This window comes from Curcuma longa, unplaced genomic scaffold (assembly GCF_044706935.1).
Source record: "Curcuma longa cultivar G26 ecotype Majalengka, Jawa Barat unplaced genomic scaffold, ITB_CL_G26_1.1 contig_27697, whole genome shotgun sequence".
Classification (NCBI taxonomy): Eukaryota; Viridiplantae; Streptophyta; class Magnoliopsida; order Zingiberales; family Zingiberaceae; genus Curcuma; species Curcuma longa.
The window spans coordinates 1-16762 of record NW_027433492.1 but is presented as its reverse complement, the minus strand read 5'-3'; the positions used below and the strand labels follow the sequence as shown (position 1 = coordinate 16762).

General features: G+C 35.7%; 2 protein-coding genes across 3 annotated transcripts in view; one reads left to right on the top strand and one right to left on the bottom strand.

Annotated features, from left to right (window-relative positions):
• The window catches only part of LOC141819078 (isoamylase 3, chloroplastic), a gene marked incomplete at its 5' end in the record, with an annotated part of 30063 nt that extends 23158 nt beyond the window's left edge, over positions 1-6905 (top strand). The window contains 8 exon segments of one of the 2 annotated variants that reach the window (XM_074706449.1): positions 1749-1838; positions 1935-2007; positions 2226-2305; positions 3644-3748; positions 3856-3954; positions 5969-6027; positions 6233-6344; positions 6641-6905. In XM_074706449.1, coding sequence (XP_074562550.1) covers positions 1749-1838; positions 1935-2007; positions 2226-2305; positions 3644-3748; positions 3856-3954; positions 5969-6027; positions 6233-6344; positions 6641-6754 — 732 coding nt within the window. 2 annotated transcript variants of the gene reach the window in all.
• An 8162-nt stretch (positions 6906-15067) lies between these two features.
• LOC141819082 (2-oxoglutarate-dependent dioxygenase 19-like) lies at positions 15068-16510 on the bottom strand. Its single transcript, XM_074706450.1, has 4 exons — positions 16185-16510; positions 15865-16103; positions 15455-15782; positions 15068-15385 (listed from the first exon to the last, which is right to left on the bottom strand). The coding sequence occupies exons 1-4, from the start codon at positions 16419-16421 to the stop codon at positions 15143-15145; spliced, it is 1047 nt and encodes a 348-aa protein (XP_074562551.1). The 5' UTR covers positions 16422-16510; the 3' UTR covers positions 15068-15142.
• Positions 16511-16762: the final 252 nt, after the last annotated feature.

Here is a 16762-nt window from a genome sequence, read left to right as displayed (position 1 = left end):
TAAAGATGTGGAAGGCAAAAGGAAGAGTATCTGTTGTGATTGAGACATCATCTTATCATTTCAATGTTGGTGGAGGTTGACAAGGAGGCTGATTTGTGAAACAAATGTACGTCAACATGTATTACTCACAAAAAAGGAATGTAGTTGCAATGGTAGAAAAGAAAATAGAAGGGATAAGCTGAAGATGGGTAAACATAAAATTCCAATTAGAGTTTAAAATATATTGAATATATTATCTGAAAAGAAGGTGAGATATGAGATTGATGAACATACTATTAATACAATAAGGCGACAATTGTTGAAAAGGATAAAGAATCTTTTGCAGTCTTATGTTATCATCATTTGTTCCTTAGACTAAAAGAAAATTTATAGAGGGCTATGGAATGACCCGTCCAACTGGTGGAAGTGATGGACAAGTAGAAAACAATAGGGAATAAAAAGTTGATGTGGTAGGGATGAGAGTGTTGAGATAAATGTTTGTGACAGAGAGAAAAGATTTATAAAAATATTACTATCCAAGATAAATCAAATATAGCTCAAGACAATAGATTAAGGTGATAATAACATGTTCATAGAGAACCAAAATATTTTATATTTACAAGTTAAATCAATTAGAGTTGAAGATGGAAGGAATAGAAGGAGATCTAGGAAAAACATGGTTAATGAAATTTATTAGTGATGTATTCGTGGAGGTATAGGATTTGTTGAGGACCTATTTTTAAATAGTTGGGAACCTATTTGTGAATACGCAAATAGATGAATATATATATATGTAAAATAGTAATAAGACAATACATATCGAATAAGAGGGGATAACCTTGACATCATGTTGCTAACTCCAAATTGTATGGACCATAGATTAAAATAGTATTCCATGTTGAATGGTGAAATTTCTCATTTTGCAGGCCGACCAACATGTGGAACAAACTCGAGAACTTAGACTCCCACAATAACTTGCAAACAGTAATGACTTTTTGAGGCTCCCTCAAGGTCCTAAGACAACTATGACTTCACACTTATTTGTGAAGCTTTCGCAAGATGACAATAGCTTCCACACGAGATCCAGCAATAGTGACAACTTCGCTCGTGGTTGGCAACATCAACAAATGCTTTGCTACAGCAATGGCTTCACTCATGGTTAACGAGACTTTCGTGAGGTCTCAAGATAATGAACAACATCATCTTGTTCCTCTTTTGTTCTTTTCCCCTAATCCTCTTTTGCAATTAGGGTCAGCGTATAACAAGTCCACGTAGTTGGCATGTCTCAAGCTGGCTAGGGATCAAAATCCTAGCTTGGCTTGAGATTTCAAACCATGGTATGGACTGACATAACTCATATGGTATCAAGCTTGGTAGAACTTTTTACACATTCCTTATCCAAAATTGGCTGCCACTAAAAGAATGTATTATTTTTCTGACTATGATTTAGTTAGAAACCATGACAGCCAACCTTTCTGAAAGCAACTGCTGGAGATAAAGGAGTATGATTGCCTTTCTAAACAAATCTTCACGTACTTGAATATCATTGTAATATCATTATGTTTTATCATTTTGAGTAGATATGAATTGTTGCAGTGTTGCTATTATTTTGTCAGTTAATTTGAGAATCCAGAACAAAAACCCTACTATAGCATATTCTAAAGAAAGCAGATTATTTTATTTTTCTGAGAATTTAGGTAGATTAGTTCACTGTTTTGTAAGTTTCCCAGACTATTTAATGGTTTCTTATAGACAAACTTGTCTAACAGGCAAATAAGCGCAAACCCTCCCACAGCATCAATTTTGTCATTGCACATGATGGGTTTACACTTTATGATCTTGTTTCCTACAATTATAAGGTAATCAATGGTCCTCTTAGAAAATTGAATGAAATTCTTAGTTTGCATAGTTGGAGCATTATTTTTACTTTTTATTTTCACCATTTTCCCATATAGCATAATAATGCTAATGGAGAAGGTGGCAAAGATGGATGCAATGACAATTACAGCTGGAATTGTGGTTTTGAAGGTAAATGCTACCTCCAATTGTTCTATGTTAATCTGATGCTAATTTAGTTAGCAGAGAACTATCAACATATGTTTAGCTGATAAATTTGACTCCTTTTGTGGAGTTAGTTAATCCATTTGCAATATAATTTAGTAACACTTTTGTATATAAACCTTACTTCCATTTGACTCATATATGCTTCGAATAACTAATGATGCCTAACTTTTCAAAATGTGTAGGGGAAACTAATGATGTTAATGTTTTAAGTCTACGTTTACGGCAAATGAAGAACTTCCATTTGGCATTGATGATCTCTCAGGTATAATTTCAATTATTTGTTTCCCTTATACGAAGTCATATTATATACTTTGTGACTAGTACAAATCGACCTCAACTTACTAGGAATCAATCTTTTTCTAGTATCCAATTGACCTCGACTAAGACTTTCAGTGTCTAGAGACTCCTCGTCTCCGAGACTTTCCAATGCCTAGAGACCATTTCTCCATCAACCGTTGCCCAATATCCAATCGACCTCTACCTACTAATACTTCCACTTGTTCAACTTCAAGTCAAGCTTCACATGCAAGGACTTCTAATGCTTATAGTTCACTTCTCTGGAACTTCAACCTTGTATGACATCCGGTCAACTTTGACCTATTGGGACTTCATCACTTGTCAAACATTCAACCCTCTATACTTCTATCACTACCAAGCATCTAGTTCTCCATGACATGTCTAGGCTTTTCACTCGTATCAATCATCCAGTCTTCCTTGACTTACATGAACTTCCACTGTCAAATATCTTCCTAGACTTCTACCATCAAACATCTAGTCCTCTTTGACTTTCTGTGACTTTCATTACGTGTCTAGCATCTAGTCGTCTTTGACCTATTAGGTCATCCACTCTCAATACCCGAACTTCTCCACTGCCAAATGTCTAGTCTACTTTAACCCTCTTTCTCTTGCCAACTTCCTCGTGGACTTTCCATATTTGTCAATACCCATTTGGACTTCAACCAATGTCAAGTATCTAATCGATGTGACCCATTTGAACTTCGTCCACTTTCAAGTACCCAGTCAATGTTGGCCTATTTGACACAATAAATATATTGCTCAATCATCAAAACACAATCTTGATTTATTAGACCAAATAAGGTTTGATTACAATGGGTGCCATGATGACTGGAAATTAATTTGTTAACTAATTTCTTTTAGACCATACAGTTTCGAATGTTTGAGATGAAATTGATGATATTTGACTTATCTAGCATCATAAAACAACCAACTTCTGCCCTTTTGGATCTGGAACCTAATTCCTAATTAATGCTTCACATATATGAATTAGTGGGCTCACAAATAGCTTTAAATGAGCTTCACATATATAAAAGTTCAAGGATCTGGGACATTACTAGCAATAATAGCTTTAAAATGGCTGACAAATACTTCTCTGGGTGTGACTAAATTTAGCTTGGCATCATAGACCATGTTTTACATTCAGAATTTTCTCAATGCAAGTGCAGTTTCAGTATATGAATTATAGATATCATACTCTGCTTTCTTGCATTATTACATACTTATATATTCAATTAGGTTTTTCTATTTTAATAGTGGAATTTGAGATTTTTCAGGTATTCATGGATTTCTTATCTCAATTCAGGGAACACCTATGATGCTAATGGGGGACGAATATGGGCATACTCGCTATGGGAATAATAATAGCTATGGACATGACACTTCCATAAATCATTTCCAGTGGAAACTGGTAACACTCTTTCATATTTTTCTGCCAATAAAATGGTTGCTAATACTGTTTCTTTTTTTCCTTTTGGCTTAACTCATTTTCTCTCCCTTATTTCAATGCTGCATAAGTTGGAACAAAGAAGGGACAGTCTTTTTAGATATTTTTCTGAGATGATCAAATATCGGCACAAGCACCCCATATTGCGACGTGACAGATTTCTTACCAAAGTAAATCTCTTAAGCCTCTCCTCTAATGCTTCTAATAGTTACCTTGAATATTTGGAGTTACTTTGTTAATTTAGATTCTTGTAAATAAATTAAATTACTTTAATTGGTAAGTATGTTCATTTTAACAGTCAAAATGAGGAAAGCATGATAATGAGGGTGGCATTTAAAAAAATATAAAATTTTAGCCATTTCTCTAGTTTCTGGGATTAGTGGTTAGTCAGCCAGCTGTCACACAATCAAGCAAACGGTAACACATGTAAAAAGACTGTTACGTGGTTTTAGGCTTACATCCATGACCATTAAAAGTGGAAGAAACAATGCGAGGGAGAGACATGAACATCTCTTTTTTTGAGAATACCACAAGGTTGAAAGTTTTACAAGGTCTCTAAGCTTTTGTGAAGATATTCAATTCCTCCTCATTTGCAAACTCAGATTCAAAAAAAAAAAATCCCTAGTTCTCCATTCCGAGTTCCCACAAAGTACCCCTTCACTTGGTGTAGGAAACAACCTCCAATGGATAGGATTGAAAAAAAAAAGAAAGAAAAAAAGAGTGATGCTCCATCTACTGGAGAAGATAGAAAATGAAAAGATATATGGTTTAAATTTTTTCCCCTTCCTTTTGTCTACTAGGGAAGAAAGAAAGTTGGGAAATTAGATATTTTAATATCAAATCTTTTTATATTTGAAAACAGAAGAAATATTTGCAAATTTGTCTTAAAAGACCATTTTACCATGGCTGGGGAAGGGGTCAGAGAGAAGTGGGCAGACTTGGATAGTTGATTGGAGAAGAATTGGCTTGGTTAGGGAAGAGGTTGAGAAGGGGAGGGCAATGTTGGATGCGTCAAATGGAGAAGAAGCTGCTTGCTGTGAAGAAGGAAGCCTCTAAAGATTAATTGTCGTGGGTAGGAAGATATGACTTGTTATTTTCTAAGGTAAAAATTAATATGTATACTTGATAACTAATTTATTTTTTCAATAGGAAAAGAACATATTTATCCTCTAAATTTTAAGTCTCTCCTCCAAATCTTTCTTCTCAAATTTGGAATTATACCTCCCCTTCACTCTCTCTAATTAGCACAATCAACTTACTCATCTGTCCAATTTTTTTTCTCGCTCCTCAACTTTCTTTCCTAGTTAAGAGATTTGGCTCTTCAAAACTAACATAAATCACCATTATTAATAAGGGTCACAAAACTTTACATGACTCATTTACACAATCCCCCATTTGCAAATTTATGAATTTGGTTTGAGGTAAGCATGTTCAGGTGATAAAATGGTTTAACTCGTTTATGACCTATGAATAATGTCTTGAGTCGAGTCATAAATGGATCAACCCATTTATGATTCAGTTATAAATATATAGATATTTAATTAGTTATTTAATAGTAATACATAAGTTATAGATATATAATCTAATATATAAGTTATAAATATACAATCTAATAAATCAATTATAAATATATAGTATAATAGTGCATATATTATAATATATAATGATCTGGATTATATTAACTTTTGTATAATTACAAATAGTTGAATATATTATTTGTACTTACAATTTGTTTTGAGTTTGTTAAATGGGTTGTGTCATTTAACCCATTTATGACTCATTTAATTATATGGATCGGCCTGTTTATGATGCATCTAATATATTTGATCGAACTGTTCACAAGCAGGCTGTAAACAGGTCATTACTCTTTTAAGTATTTGCTGAATGTAGTATGTTGCCTTCGTGGATTTAGTTGTTAATGTTCAAAGAGCTGCAGCATAGTAACATACTGTTACAACAACACGTAATCCTTTTTTGGGGAAAAAATTAGTTCTTTTTTATTCTGAAGAAAGGGAAGGCCGGACGCTACTGGAATCAGTAAAAGAAGTAAATGCATTTTAATGCATCGGACAAAGTATAGAACTCTATCTAATTATTTGCTGTATTAATAATTTTTCTCTTGGGTTATGCATCATTTTAGATATATTTCCTAACTGATTAAGCAAATATCTTTCTTTGCAGAAGGATGTTACTTGGCACGAGGACAATTGGGACAACCATGAAAGCAAGTTCTTAGCTTTTACGTAAGAAGATATCGAAGCTTTTTATTCATCTCCAATATTTGTTTTTTCTGGCCATTAGATGAACTAAAATCTACTATCATTTTGCTTACTACCTCTTGTTACAGAAATCTTCGGTTTTAGCTTTTTTATGTAAAGTTAGGGATTAGAAAAGGCACAAGCTTATCCTAATTATGTACCAGCTTCTCCTAATAACCTTTTGCCATAGGCTTCATGATGATCAATTTGGAGGTGACATCTATGTGGCATTTAATGCACATGATTATTCTGTGAAAGTTGCTGTACCTTCACCACCTCAGAATAAGCAATGGCATCGAGTGGTAAGTGATTCTTCTATTCTAATACTTGCATTTTACTTTTCTGTCTTGTTTGATGCCACCTTCCACCCTTGTGTAGCTTTTATCCAGCTTTAAATTACTGATATTAGATCATAATATTGATTTTATCTAATTATCTTCGCCCTGGAATGTCAAAATAACAAATACCTAATACCACCAAAAGGTCAACAATGATCCTGGATTGAAATGAGATGTTCCTTTTGTTCTATTGAACCAAGATAATTTCACCCAAGTTATGGTGGTGAAACATTGCTCACCCAATTTCCTCTATGTTCCAGATTGATACAAATCTAGAATCCCCAGAAGATTTCATTCCAGAAGGCATATTATTCACCAATCCCAGTTACAATATTGCTCCATATTCTTCAATTCTCCTTGAGGCAAAGCCTTGAACACCAACCATCTGCTTATATGGAGTCCACAGCTGCATCAAGAGTCTTACATAAAATAGTTTTCCGCAAATATAGACATCCTTTTCTGGAAGGGTAAGTGCATCAGTACGTCTCAGTTGTTCACAATTTGAATACATTTCGTTTATTCAAATGAGTGTATTAGAACTCATAATAAAACCTATTAAATTCATGCTTAGAAACAATATCTGAAACCTATCTGTTACATATAAATAGTTGTTTTAGGTGGTTTTTTTGTCCACTCAATAATTACCAAGAACACTGCCCTAGTAAACATTTGTTAACCTCTTGCAGAATGTTGCAATAAATTGTTTGGTTCCAATAATCACTCAAAGTTATTCTTTATCCAATAATTAAAATTTTGAAACTTTGCCTACTAATAAGTAGGCTTTGTAAATGTAGAATGATTAAAATCTACCAATAGCATATCCCTGAAAATGAGCTTCTGAAAAACTCTTAGAAGGCAATCGTATTTTGTTAAGCATTTCTCAAATTCTTGTCAAGAAATTGCTGTTTATACTCTTTAATCATCATTAGTTGGATGTGCAAAGTGTAACATTGTTGCAGAATATTTCAATCTAATTCAAGGTCCCATTTCTCATCCAAAAGTCATAAAGCAAGTCATTTTTTTTGTTGGACGCCTCTTTAAAGGTTTTCAATAACTTTTTCTTTTCCTCTTTATTTTTCTGAAAAGAGGTTCACACCATCTTTAGTGTTGAGTGCTGACTTGTTTATTTATAATGTGACTTATGCATAGAATCACAGAAAATAAGCTCCTCCTGAAGAAAGGCTGCAAGGGTACTTTTCATTTCCCAGGTTTAATTTTTGTGCTATCAAATCTTACAATTAAAAATTGATATAATCCTAGATAAAACGGTACTACTTCAACACTGCTAATTGATTTTCTAGTTGATGTTTACTTTAAGAAAGCAGCCTTACAGCTTTTGAATTGTCCTGTAAAAGTTCATTTCCTGATCATAATTTCAGAGACATCCTTTGTAATGCCTCCTTTTTCCTCTCCCTGAGGAGAGAAACTTCAGGGCTTAATGCTAAGTTTACCCAAGAGCATGGATCAGAGGAGAGGTAAATTATACTGAAATCATGACCTTGTTCGATGTTTATTAGACGCGGAGTTACCAATCCATCCACGGATTATTTTTTTTTGATCAAAAGTTGATCTACCTAAAATCGGGTGGAAAGACCCATTCCTTTTTTTATCATGAAATCTCATTCTTGCCTAAGCAAGTGTTTTCCTTCTCCCTCTATTTAGGGGTGTAATCGAGCCAAACCGAGTCGAACAGTAAGAGGCTCAAGCTTGGCTCATTTTTTTTAGCTTCGAGTTCGATTCGAGTTTAATTCTTAAGTTCGAGCTCGGCTTGTAATGAAATTAAATAGTTCACGAATGACTCGAGCTCGATTTGAAAATGACTCGTTTAAAAGTTAAACGAGTTTAGTTTGAGTTCGGTTCGAAAATGATTCGTTTAAAAGTTAAACGAGCTCGGTTCATTAATATATAATATTTATAATTCATGTATATATATATATATATATATATATATATATATATATATATCCTCTTAACGAACATGTTTGTGCACCTTTTAACGAATATGTTCGCGAGCTCACGAATCAAATACTGTTAAACTTGAGTTTGGTTCAATAATATTTTCGAGTTTGAAATCAAACTCGAGCTCGGGTTGATAACTTAATCGAATGAACTCGAATAAATTTTTTTTGAATTGAGATCTCGAATAGTTCACAAGCGACTTGGCTCATTTGCATCCCTACCTTTACTCCTTCGGAGCTTGTAGCTTTCCTCTGTTTTTTTTTTTCCTTTTCTCTTTTCTATCGAGCCTGTCACTTGCCAACAAGTGTACCACTTGCTGTGGGCCTACGACGTGTGTGAAAGCTTGCTATGAGCTCCCCACACGGCCCCCCCCCCCCCCCCCCCCCCCCCCCCCCCCCCCCTCTCTCTTCTTTTCTCTTTTGCTTCTCCTAAGCTCATTGATAAGCCTATTTGCCTACCTTCTTTTCTTTAGTCACCCCTCCTTTCTCATCTTCTTCTCCTTCTCTTGAGCTAGTCATGTCCTTGTTGCTCGCCAAAGATTGAGCTGTAATTGTCTCTAGGGGCACGATGAGGTGGAGCCTAGTAGATTCCAAGTCGAAGAGGAAAAGGGAGACAAAATGGTCCTAACACTCTAAATTAAGGATCTCCTTTCCTCTCTACTTTGTGAATATGTGCCCCTAGATGTGGGTTGTCCCTCTTCTATTCGCTCCTTCAAGTAAACTAAGCATAAAGAATAAGTTGTAACCTCCTTACTAGTGTAAGAATCACTAAGGATCACAAAGAAATTCATTTCTACAAAATAAAGAATTAACATGCTCACCTTAGATATATATTATAAAAAGAGTGAATGCGAGTGAATGCATCTATGAAACACGAAAGCCTCCTAGGAGAGCCATGTTATTGGTTCGACCTCGACCGAATAACTTGAACAAGAAAACAATTAGATGCCTCCATGTGTTCGAAGAGGTGTCCCATCGACATACATAATGAAAGAAAGAGCTTGATTAGCAATGACATAAGTGAAACTCAAGGCTAGTGGGTAAATAGTCGACAAAGAAGGTGAGCATTTCATGGGAAGTTAGAACACATTGGATTTCTAAGAAACCAAACATATAGTCATTTGGCACATCATATGTCTACTTTAGTTTAGTGAGTCTAGTGGAGGTAATGGTAGAGGGAAATGTGTGGACCTCCTCCCATTGACATATGTGTTCCCTTGGCTCAACCTCGCGATCAACTAGAACCTCAATCTCGGATAGTATCATAGAGAGGGTTTGACTAGGTATCAAGAAAAAGAGCAAACAAGTTAGAATATTTGGTGACACAACCTAGAGCCTCATTAGATACCTTCAGGGGATAAAAAACGAGGGAAATATCCAATAGCAAAAGAGAAGTTACTCGGGACCACGAGTAAAGACTAATGCAAGCCGAACAAAAATAAATAGAAGATGAAGACAAATGAAGACAATAGGCCATATTCCACCATTAGGGAAATCTCTTATAATCTCACAAGGTGTGTGGGAGAAGCCAAGGACAAGTTAATTTGCACATCACTTTGCAAGGCGAAGTGAAGCCATGTGTGGAGATCCTTTACATCTAACCTTTGGCAATGATAGGGTTTGATGTGTGCCTAGGTAGTAGGAGCTTAATTTGTGTCCCACTATAAAATCTCATTGCACACTATCTTTAGGATTGTAAACGAGCTAAGTAGATCTAAGCTTTGTGTTGTTCAAATTTATTTGATAAAATAAATGAAGCAAACCCAATTAAGCTTAAAATTAACTAAGTTATTGATTATATTGTTCAAATTTAACTTTTTTTTTAAAAAAAAAAAATGAAGCTTGATTCAAACTTGATTTAAGTTTGTTTATGTAGATGTTATTGAGCTCTTAATTTAAATTTGTTTGATTGTTTAAAATTTTTATATTTTAAATTTGTTCGATTTGTTAGTCGATTTGTTAGTGAGTTTGATATTGTAAGTTTGTTTCTTCCATTTAAGAGATTTTTTTATTTATTTACATGTTTAATAAGAACCTTGTTGATAAATATGATTCACAAATTTTGTAAATATATATTATTTACTAACCGTTTACCATCTTTATTCATAAACATTAATAGGTTAAATACTTTTATTTAAATTTGTTCATTAGTTTATGAATTATCTAAATTTATTCATTTAATTAATTTTCTACCTATTGAACAAACATAAAAAAAAAAATTACTCATGAAAGTTTGACTCATTTGCGACTCCATCTTCAATATAATGGGTCCAAGCTCGTAATGTTCACATTTGGCAATGTGAACATAAACCTTAAGACCTACAAACAACACATTGATGAAAGTCTCCGTCCTTCTATCGTTATCGAATGTCGGTAACGAAAGAGAAGCTCCATCGCAACGTTTAGCACGACAACCCTAAAACATTATCTTATGATAAGAGATGAAATCCCCATCATTAGTATCCACTATTAATATGTCCCCCCTAATAATTCCAAGCATAATAAACAACACCACTAGTAGAAGAACCTTCAACCCAAAGTGTAAACAACACTCTCAGAAAGCATATTCTATTCTGCATCATCATCAATCCTAACTGGACAACATTACTACACAATTAGCAGGCATATTATCATGTGCCCCTCAGAATTAAGAATCATTATGACAGCAAATAAAACAAATTTATCCACACAATTTCCATTAAATTAGTTAGCCATCATCATCATCTTGTCTCTCACAATGAAATAGCCCTTTTTGTTTATTGTATCTTTGGCCTGCAAATTGTAAGCTTTAAGCTTCAAGTTCAAATGAGTAATTGAACAAAAGATAAGAGTAGTTGCAATTATTAAGCTTCACCTGAACTGTTGTTATAAAATTTGGATAAATATCAAAAGAGTTTTTTTTTTCTTTTCCAATCATCCAAGGACATTCTATTTTGATTTTTTATTAAAAGAACATTCCACCTCACTATTGAATTGTGTATAATTATTCAACTGTCCTTCAATATTATTTATTATTATTCTTATTATTATCTTTCATCAAATCTCCCTCTTAAATTCTGAATTGATCGGATGCGTTGTAGCAACTACAAAACTGTAATTGCTACTCATATTGGAGTAGTTATGATTTTATAATTACTACAACGTGAATGTTAGATGAGCAAATGGAATATGTACGTAACAGCTACAATTTCATAGTTACTATAACATGAATGGTGGGTGAACAGAATTATATATATATGTTGTAGCAGCTATGAAATTGTAGTTATTACAACATGAATATTTTTTAATATATTAAGTATATATTATAGTAGCTACGAAATTGTAACTATTACAACATATGTAATAATTATAAAATTATAGTTATTATAACGTGTCCAATCTATTCAAAATTTAGATGGGAGATGATAATACAAATAATATAATATTTAACAGTATTAAAGAATAATTGAGTAATTATAGGGCAATATCTGTTAATAAAAAATTAAAATGGAACATCTATGAGATTCCTTTGGACTTTAGTTCATAAAATTTAAAGTCAATTTTTAGTTCATTTTAATCTGAAATTAATAAATAAACAGATAAATGAATAAAGTATTCTGCCTTCGGCGCTTGGAGCTTTATATAGTTGCCTCTATGCATGTGTTTTGTCCATTCGCAGCGTTACCTCTCTTTATCTCTCTCTCTCTCTCTCTCGCGTCCAGGCCAGTCGTCATGGAGTTCTCCGGCGTTCGCCTCCCCCTGCTCGCGGCGGCGCTGGCGATCCTGTTCGCTGTCTCTTCCGCGCAGTCCCCCGGCCCGGCGCCCATCGGGCCGCCCACCCCCTCGCCCTCTCCTCCCACTCCGGCGCCGTCGCCGGCCCCCACCCTCCCCCCGCCCACCCCGGCGCCCACCCCCACACCTCCCCGGCCCCAGTCCCAGCTCCGACGACGCCCGCACCTGAAGCCCCCTCCCTCTCCCCTCCCTCCCCCACCCCCACCGGCGGCGAGGCCCCTGCCCCGACCACGGCACCTCCCCCTCCGGGCACCAATGCTGCCACCGCGCGCCGCGCCGCCGGATGGGTCTCCGCCGCAGTCGTCTCCGCCGCCACCGTCGCCTACGCGCTCTAGGACGAGTTAATTAATTAGTTAATGCCTCTGTTGCTGATCGATCAATTTAAATTCTTGGTGGTATAAATAATTTGCCGTCCTTCTTATCGCTTGTTTAAGTTCTTTCTTCTTCTTCTTCTTTTTTTCCGTGTGTGTTAAAAATAATGATAATAATTCTTCTACTGTAGATCGATAAATATCACTGTGACTTATCAGAGTGGTTTGGTCCTTGCTGATACATCTGTGTAAACATCCTCTTAATGAATTCTTTTTTCTTATTTTTCATCGATCATTTTAGAATTTCAACTAATTAAAAAAATACAAAAACAGAGTGAGGCAGGTGAAGTTAAAAGCTAACTACCAAATGCTTTTATATTCTTTGTCCAAGCTTTGGATTTAATTGTGTTTTTAAGACAAAATATGATTGAAGTAAAAGGTAATAGTCTCATTTTGTATTATAATAAATTATCATTGATCATGAATATCACACAATAATAATTTTATCATTACGCGGGAGAGAAGAACATATTCGTATGTTCGTATGATAATAATGCAGGATAAGAATATTCGTCGTGGATGTGGAAATCCAGCTGCAAGCAAGCAGCCATGATAAATGTTGGTCTCTTTTATGCATCTTTTTTTGTTCTTTGTTGCTTTAAGTTGCTTTTGCTTGGCATATTTCAAGAGGCAGTTGAGAAAGAAAGCCAAGTCCTATTCTTTCTTTCTTTCTTTTTTCTGATCCATCTGATAAGTAAATTTAAAATATAATTTATGTATATTTAAAATCGACCTTCAAAAAATTCATCCCTGATTTAAACTATATGATTTTATTAATTATTTCTTGAGTGATTTATCATTTTCTGTAAAAAGGTGAAATCTGTCACCCTAGCAGCCTTACACGGTCGGCCTCATAATCATCTATGAAAAGGTAAATCGAGAAACTGCAGTTGGCCACGATAAAGATGGGCTTGAGTGATTTATCTACACCATATTCTGTGGGCACCTTCAAAGCACTATTGCTAGGATGTAATCAAGTGCATATGTAAAAGAGAGTAGTTGCATGACTTCTATACTTTTTATTCAAATATCACATAAATTTTTTGTACCACATAAATTTGTTCCTTTTTTTCTTTTATAATTATGTTCTTGCTTGTGGTTGTAATCATCTTGTATCATAGATAGAGCTGTCAGATAGATCGATTCATTATGGGACAGATCGGCCAATCAAAAATTCATCATGATGATCAAGGTGAGTTGTGGGATTAAACAGACTAGTCCACAAGTCCATAAAAAAAAATAAAAAATAATTAAAATTTTTAATTTTAAATTACAGATTAAGCAATCCATGAGTACTCATTGAATTTTTCACTTTAATTTTAATTTTTTTAAAAAAAATTCTCAATCAATTCAAATCTGTCATGAGCAAGTCTGCTTGGACTCGTAATCTGTTTATATCTATTTTTAAATGAGTTTAAAAAATTTTAATTCAATTCATTTAAATTATTTAATGGAATAAATTAACTCGAATGGTCCAATTCAAATTGATGGTTTAGAAGATTAGATGTGTATGACTTCTAGTCACAACTTGGAGAATCCTCTTTAGGTTGTTGAGTGGGGCTTTGGATTCCAAAACATTAAAAGAATCAGCCATGGAATGAAAGTTGAGGTATTAAATTAAATGAAGCAGATAGAAGACAAAAAAAAAAAAAAAGTGTGATCATATTGAGATATAATTAAGTCTGCTGGAAGCTCACGCAACACATGAATGTCTAATCATAAGACACCATTTGAACCATTGATTTAAATCTCAATTACGATATATATGATTTTTTCTAATAAAATAAAAAATAATTAAAATGTTGACTATTAAACAAAGAACTATTTGTACTTTTGAAATTTGAAAATTATCTGATAGATGAATCCAAAAAGAATTGTTCGTTCTTAATTAAGTTGATTACAATAGAACATAATTGCTGAGTGGAAAAGCAAAAATCATCTAACTCGAAGATAAGTTAGAGAGCAAATATAGACAATCAATGCTCAAAAGCTTCTTACCTTGAATGGACTTGGAATGTGCCTAAAGAGTTTAAACTTATTGGGCGGAGATTGGCCTGACTGATACGGATGATTATGTATTGACATACAAAGTTAGACTTGTGGTAAAACAATCAAGTATTTTTTTTAGTTGGTAGTAGGCATCCAACTTTTTGAATCAATTAATTTTGAAAGTGATCAAGTCGGATCCTATAAAAATTTTTCATCGACTATCAAGATAAATCAAAAAATAAAGATGATGACTCAACTTAACAATCAACATTCTTAGATCCACTATCTATTTAAGAAAAAATTCATATAAATTGAGCCGTAGTTAAATTTCAAATTCTAGATGTCAGATATATCATTGATCAACCTAACAATCTCATTATAAAACAAAACAATCATTTTAAATTGTCGAGAAGTAGATTGAATGGTATATTAGCATAGTATAGAAAACCTTGATGGAAATTACCACTTTTATAATAATAGAGAGACTTAATGGCTTACTAAGGACCAACTAAACTAAATCTTATGCACCTAAACCAATATAATCAAAGGATTAATTTGTTTAATGGTTAATTAATGTTATATAAATAAGAGATAATTAATTTAAATTTTATTTTGACTTTCAAGTAAACAAAGCATTCTTACTACTACAAGTCAAATTAAACGTTCATGATCTCTACAGACGCAGTAGTTCCAATACTGACTTCTCTTTGAGCTGATTCCCCTGTTGGCACTCCAGAAACTGCCTGTAGCTCCATCCCCTGTACATGGCCGGCCTCTCCGAGCTAACCAGAGCAACCACCGGCTCCACCACCGTGTCCAGGGAAGGCCCCACCAGGGACACCACCGACACCCTCGTTCTCTCGCCGTTGGCCATGGCTCGGTGCAGCACGCTCTTGTATCTCCCATTGGTAACAATCTGCACCTTTTCGATAATCAGTGCTCCATTTAATGACAGAAACAGAGGTATATACGTATATAGTTCGACCTGCATATGATCGCCGGTGTTCACGAGGAAGGAGCCGGGGAGGGGTTTGACGTGGACCCACTTGCCGCCGTGCTCGACGTCGAGGCCTTGGACGCCGTTCTGGTGGAGGAGCGTGAGCAGGCCGTGGTCGGAGTGCGGAGGAAGGCCGACGACGAGCTCCGGCTGTGGGCAGGGAGGGTACAAGTTGGCGGCGAAGACTTGGAAGCATGAGTCGAGCTTCAAGGCCCTGTTCATGTAGTTATCGTCCAACTCCAAGCTTTCCCATATGCCTTTGAGCAGCTCCATGCCCACTCTCCTCGTGCAAGTCGCGTAATCGCGTAATACATCGCTGAAATTAAGGAGCAGAAATAAATTGGCAAATTGGATCGTTTTCAGTGCCGTAATCGAAACCAGCATGGCTTCGGAACCACCTGAAACAGAGTGGCTTCGCCGGAGAATGGAACTCCGGGTGCACGACCAGCTTGAGGAAGTCTCTCCAATACCGGACGTCGACCTCCGCCTTGGTGTTGAAGCTGGTGCCGTATCGGATGGGATCCAACACAGTTTCGCCGCGGAGCTCCTCCTTGGCCTCCTCCTCCAGGTCAAAGAACTGCTCGGTCGCCTCCAGCATCGCCTGCCGCAGCCCCTCCGGCACGCCATGATTCACCACCTGCAATTAATATCCGGTTAAAGATGCATGCGTGAATTACGCTACGGAGATTCATTCATTGAAGACGCGGTGCGTGCGTGCCATGAAGAATCCCCAGTCTTGGCAGGCTCGGCCGAGCTGCCGGACCATGCGAGCGCGTTCCTGGGGAGCTGCTCCGGTGAGGAGGGAGAGGTCGATAGTCGGGATTTGGGGCTCGAGGGTGGCGTCGACGTCGGAGGGGGCGGAGGGATCTCGAGAGGCGTAGAATTGGAGATGGAGGGAGGAGAAGGCGCCGGAATCGGAGAGTTGTTTGACGGAGTTTGGGAGATCTGCAGCCATGAGAGTCGACGGAATCGGAATGGGGATGGGGTTCGCTTGACGGTGGCTGAGGTAGTGGGTGAAGTTTGAGGTGTCACTGTCCCTGCCACCGGAAGAGATTATTAATTGTTTTTTTTTCCAGATATTATTTAAAGAATTTTAAATAAAAATAATAATCCAGATGGCTTCGAATTTATCCGTCGGCAGATGAAACCAAAACTGGTTCAGTGACAAACTGTTAATTTAAAAAATAAATATAATAGTATAGGAATATATATATATATATATATATATATATATATATATATATATATGCTTAATTCAAGTTTAATAATTTATAATTAATTATAATTTTCACCATT

Coding starts and splice junctions, on each gene's coding strand:
- LOC141819082 (XM_074706450.1), bottom strand. CDS start 16,421: ATGGCTGCAGATCTCCCAAACTCCGTCAAACAACTCTCCGATTCCGGC. Junction 16,104..16,184: donor AAGACTGGGGATTCTTCATG/GCACGCACGCAC, acceptor TATTAATTGCAG/GTGGTGAATCATGGCGTGCC. Junction 15,386..15,454: donor ACACCGGCGATCATATGCAG/GTCGAACTATAT, acceptor GAAAAGGTGCAG/ATTGTTACCAATGGGAGATA.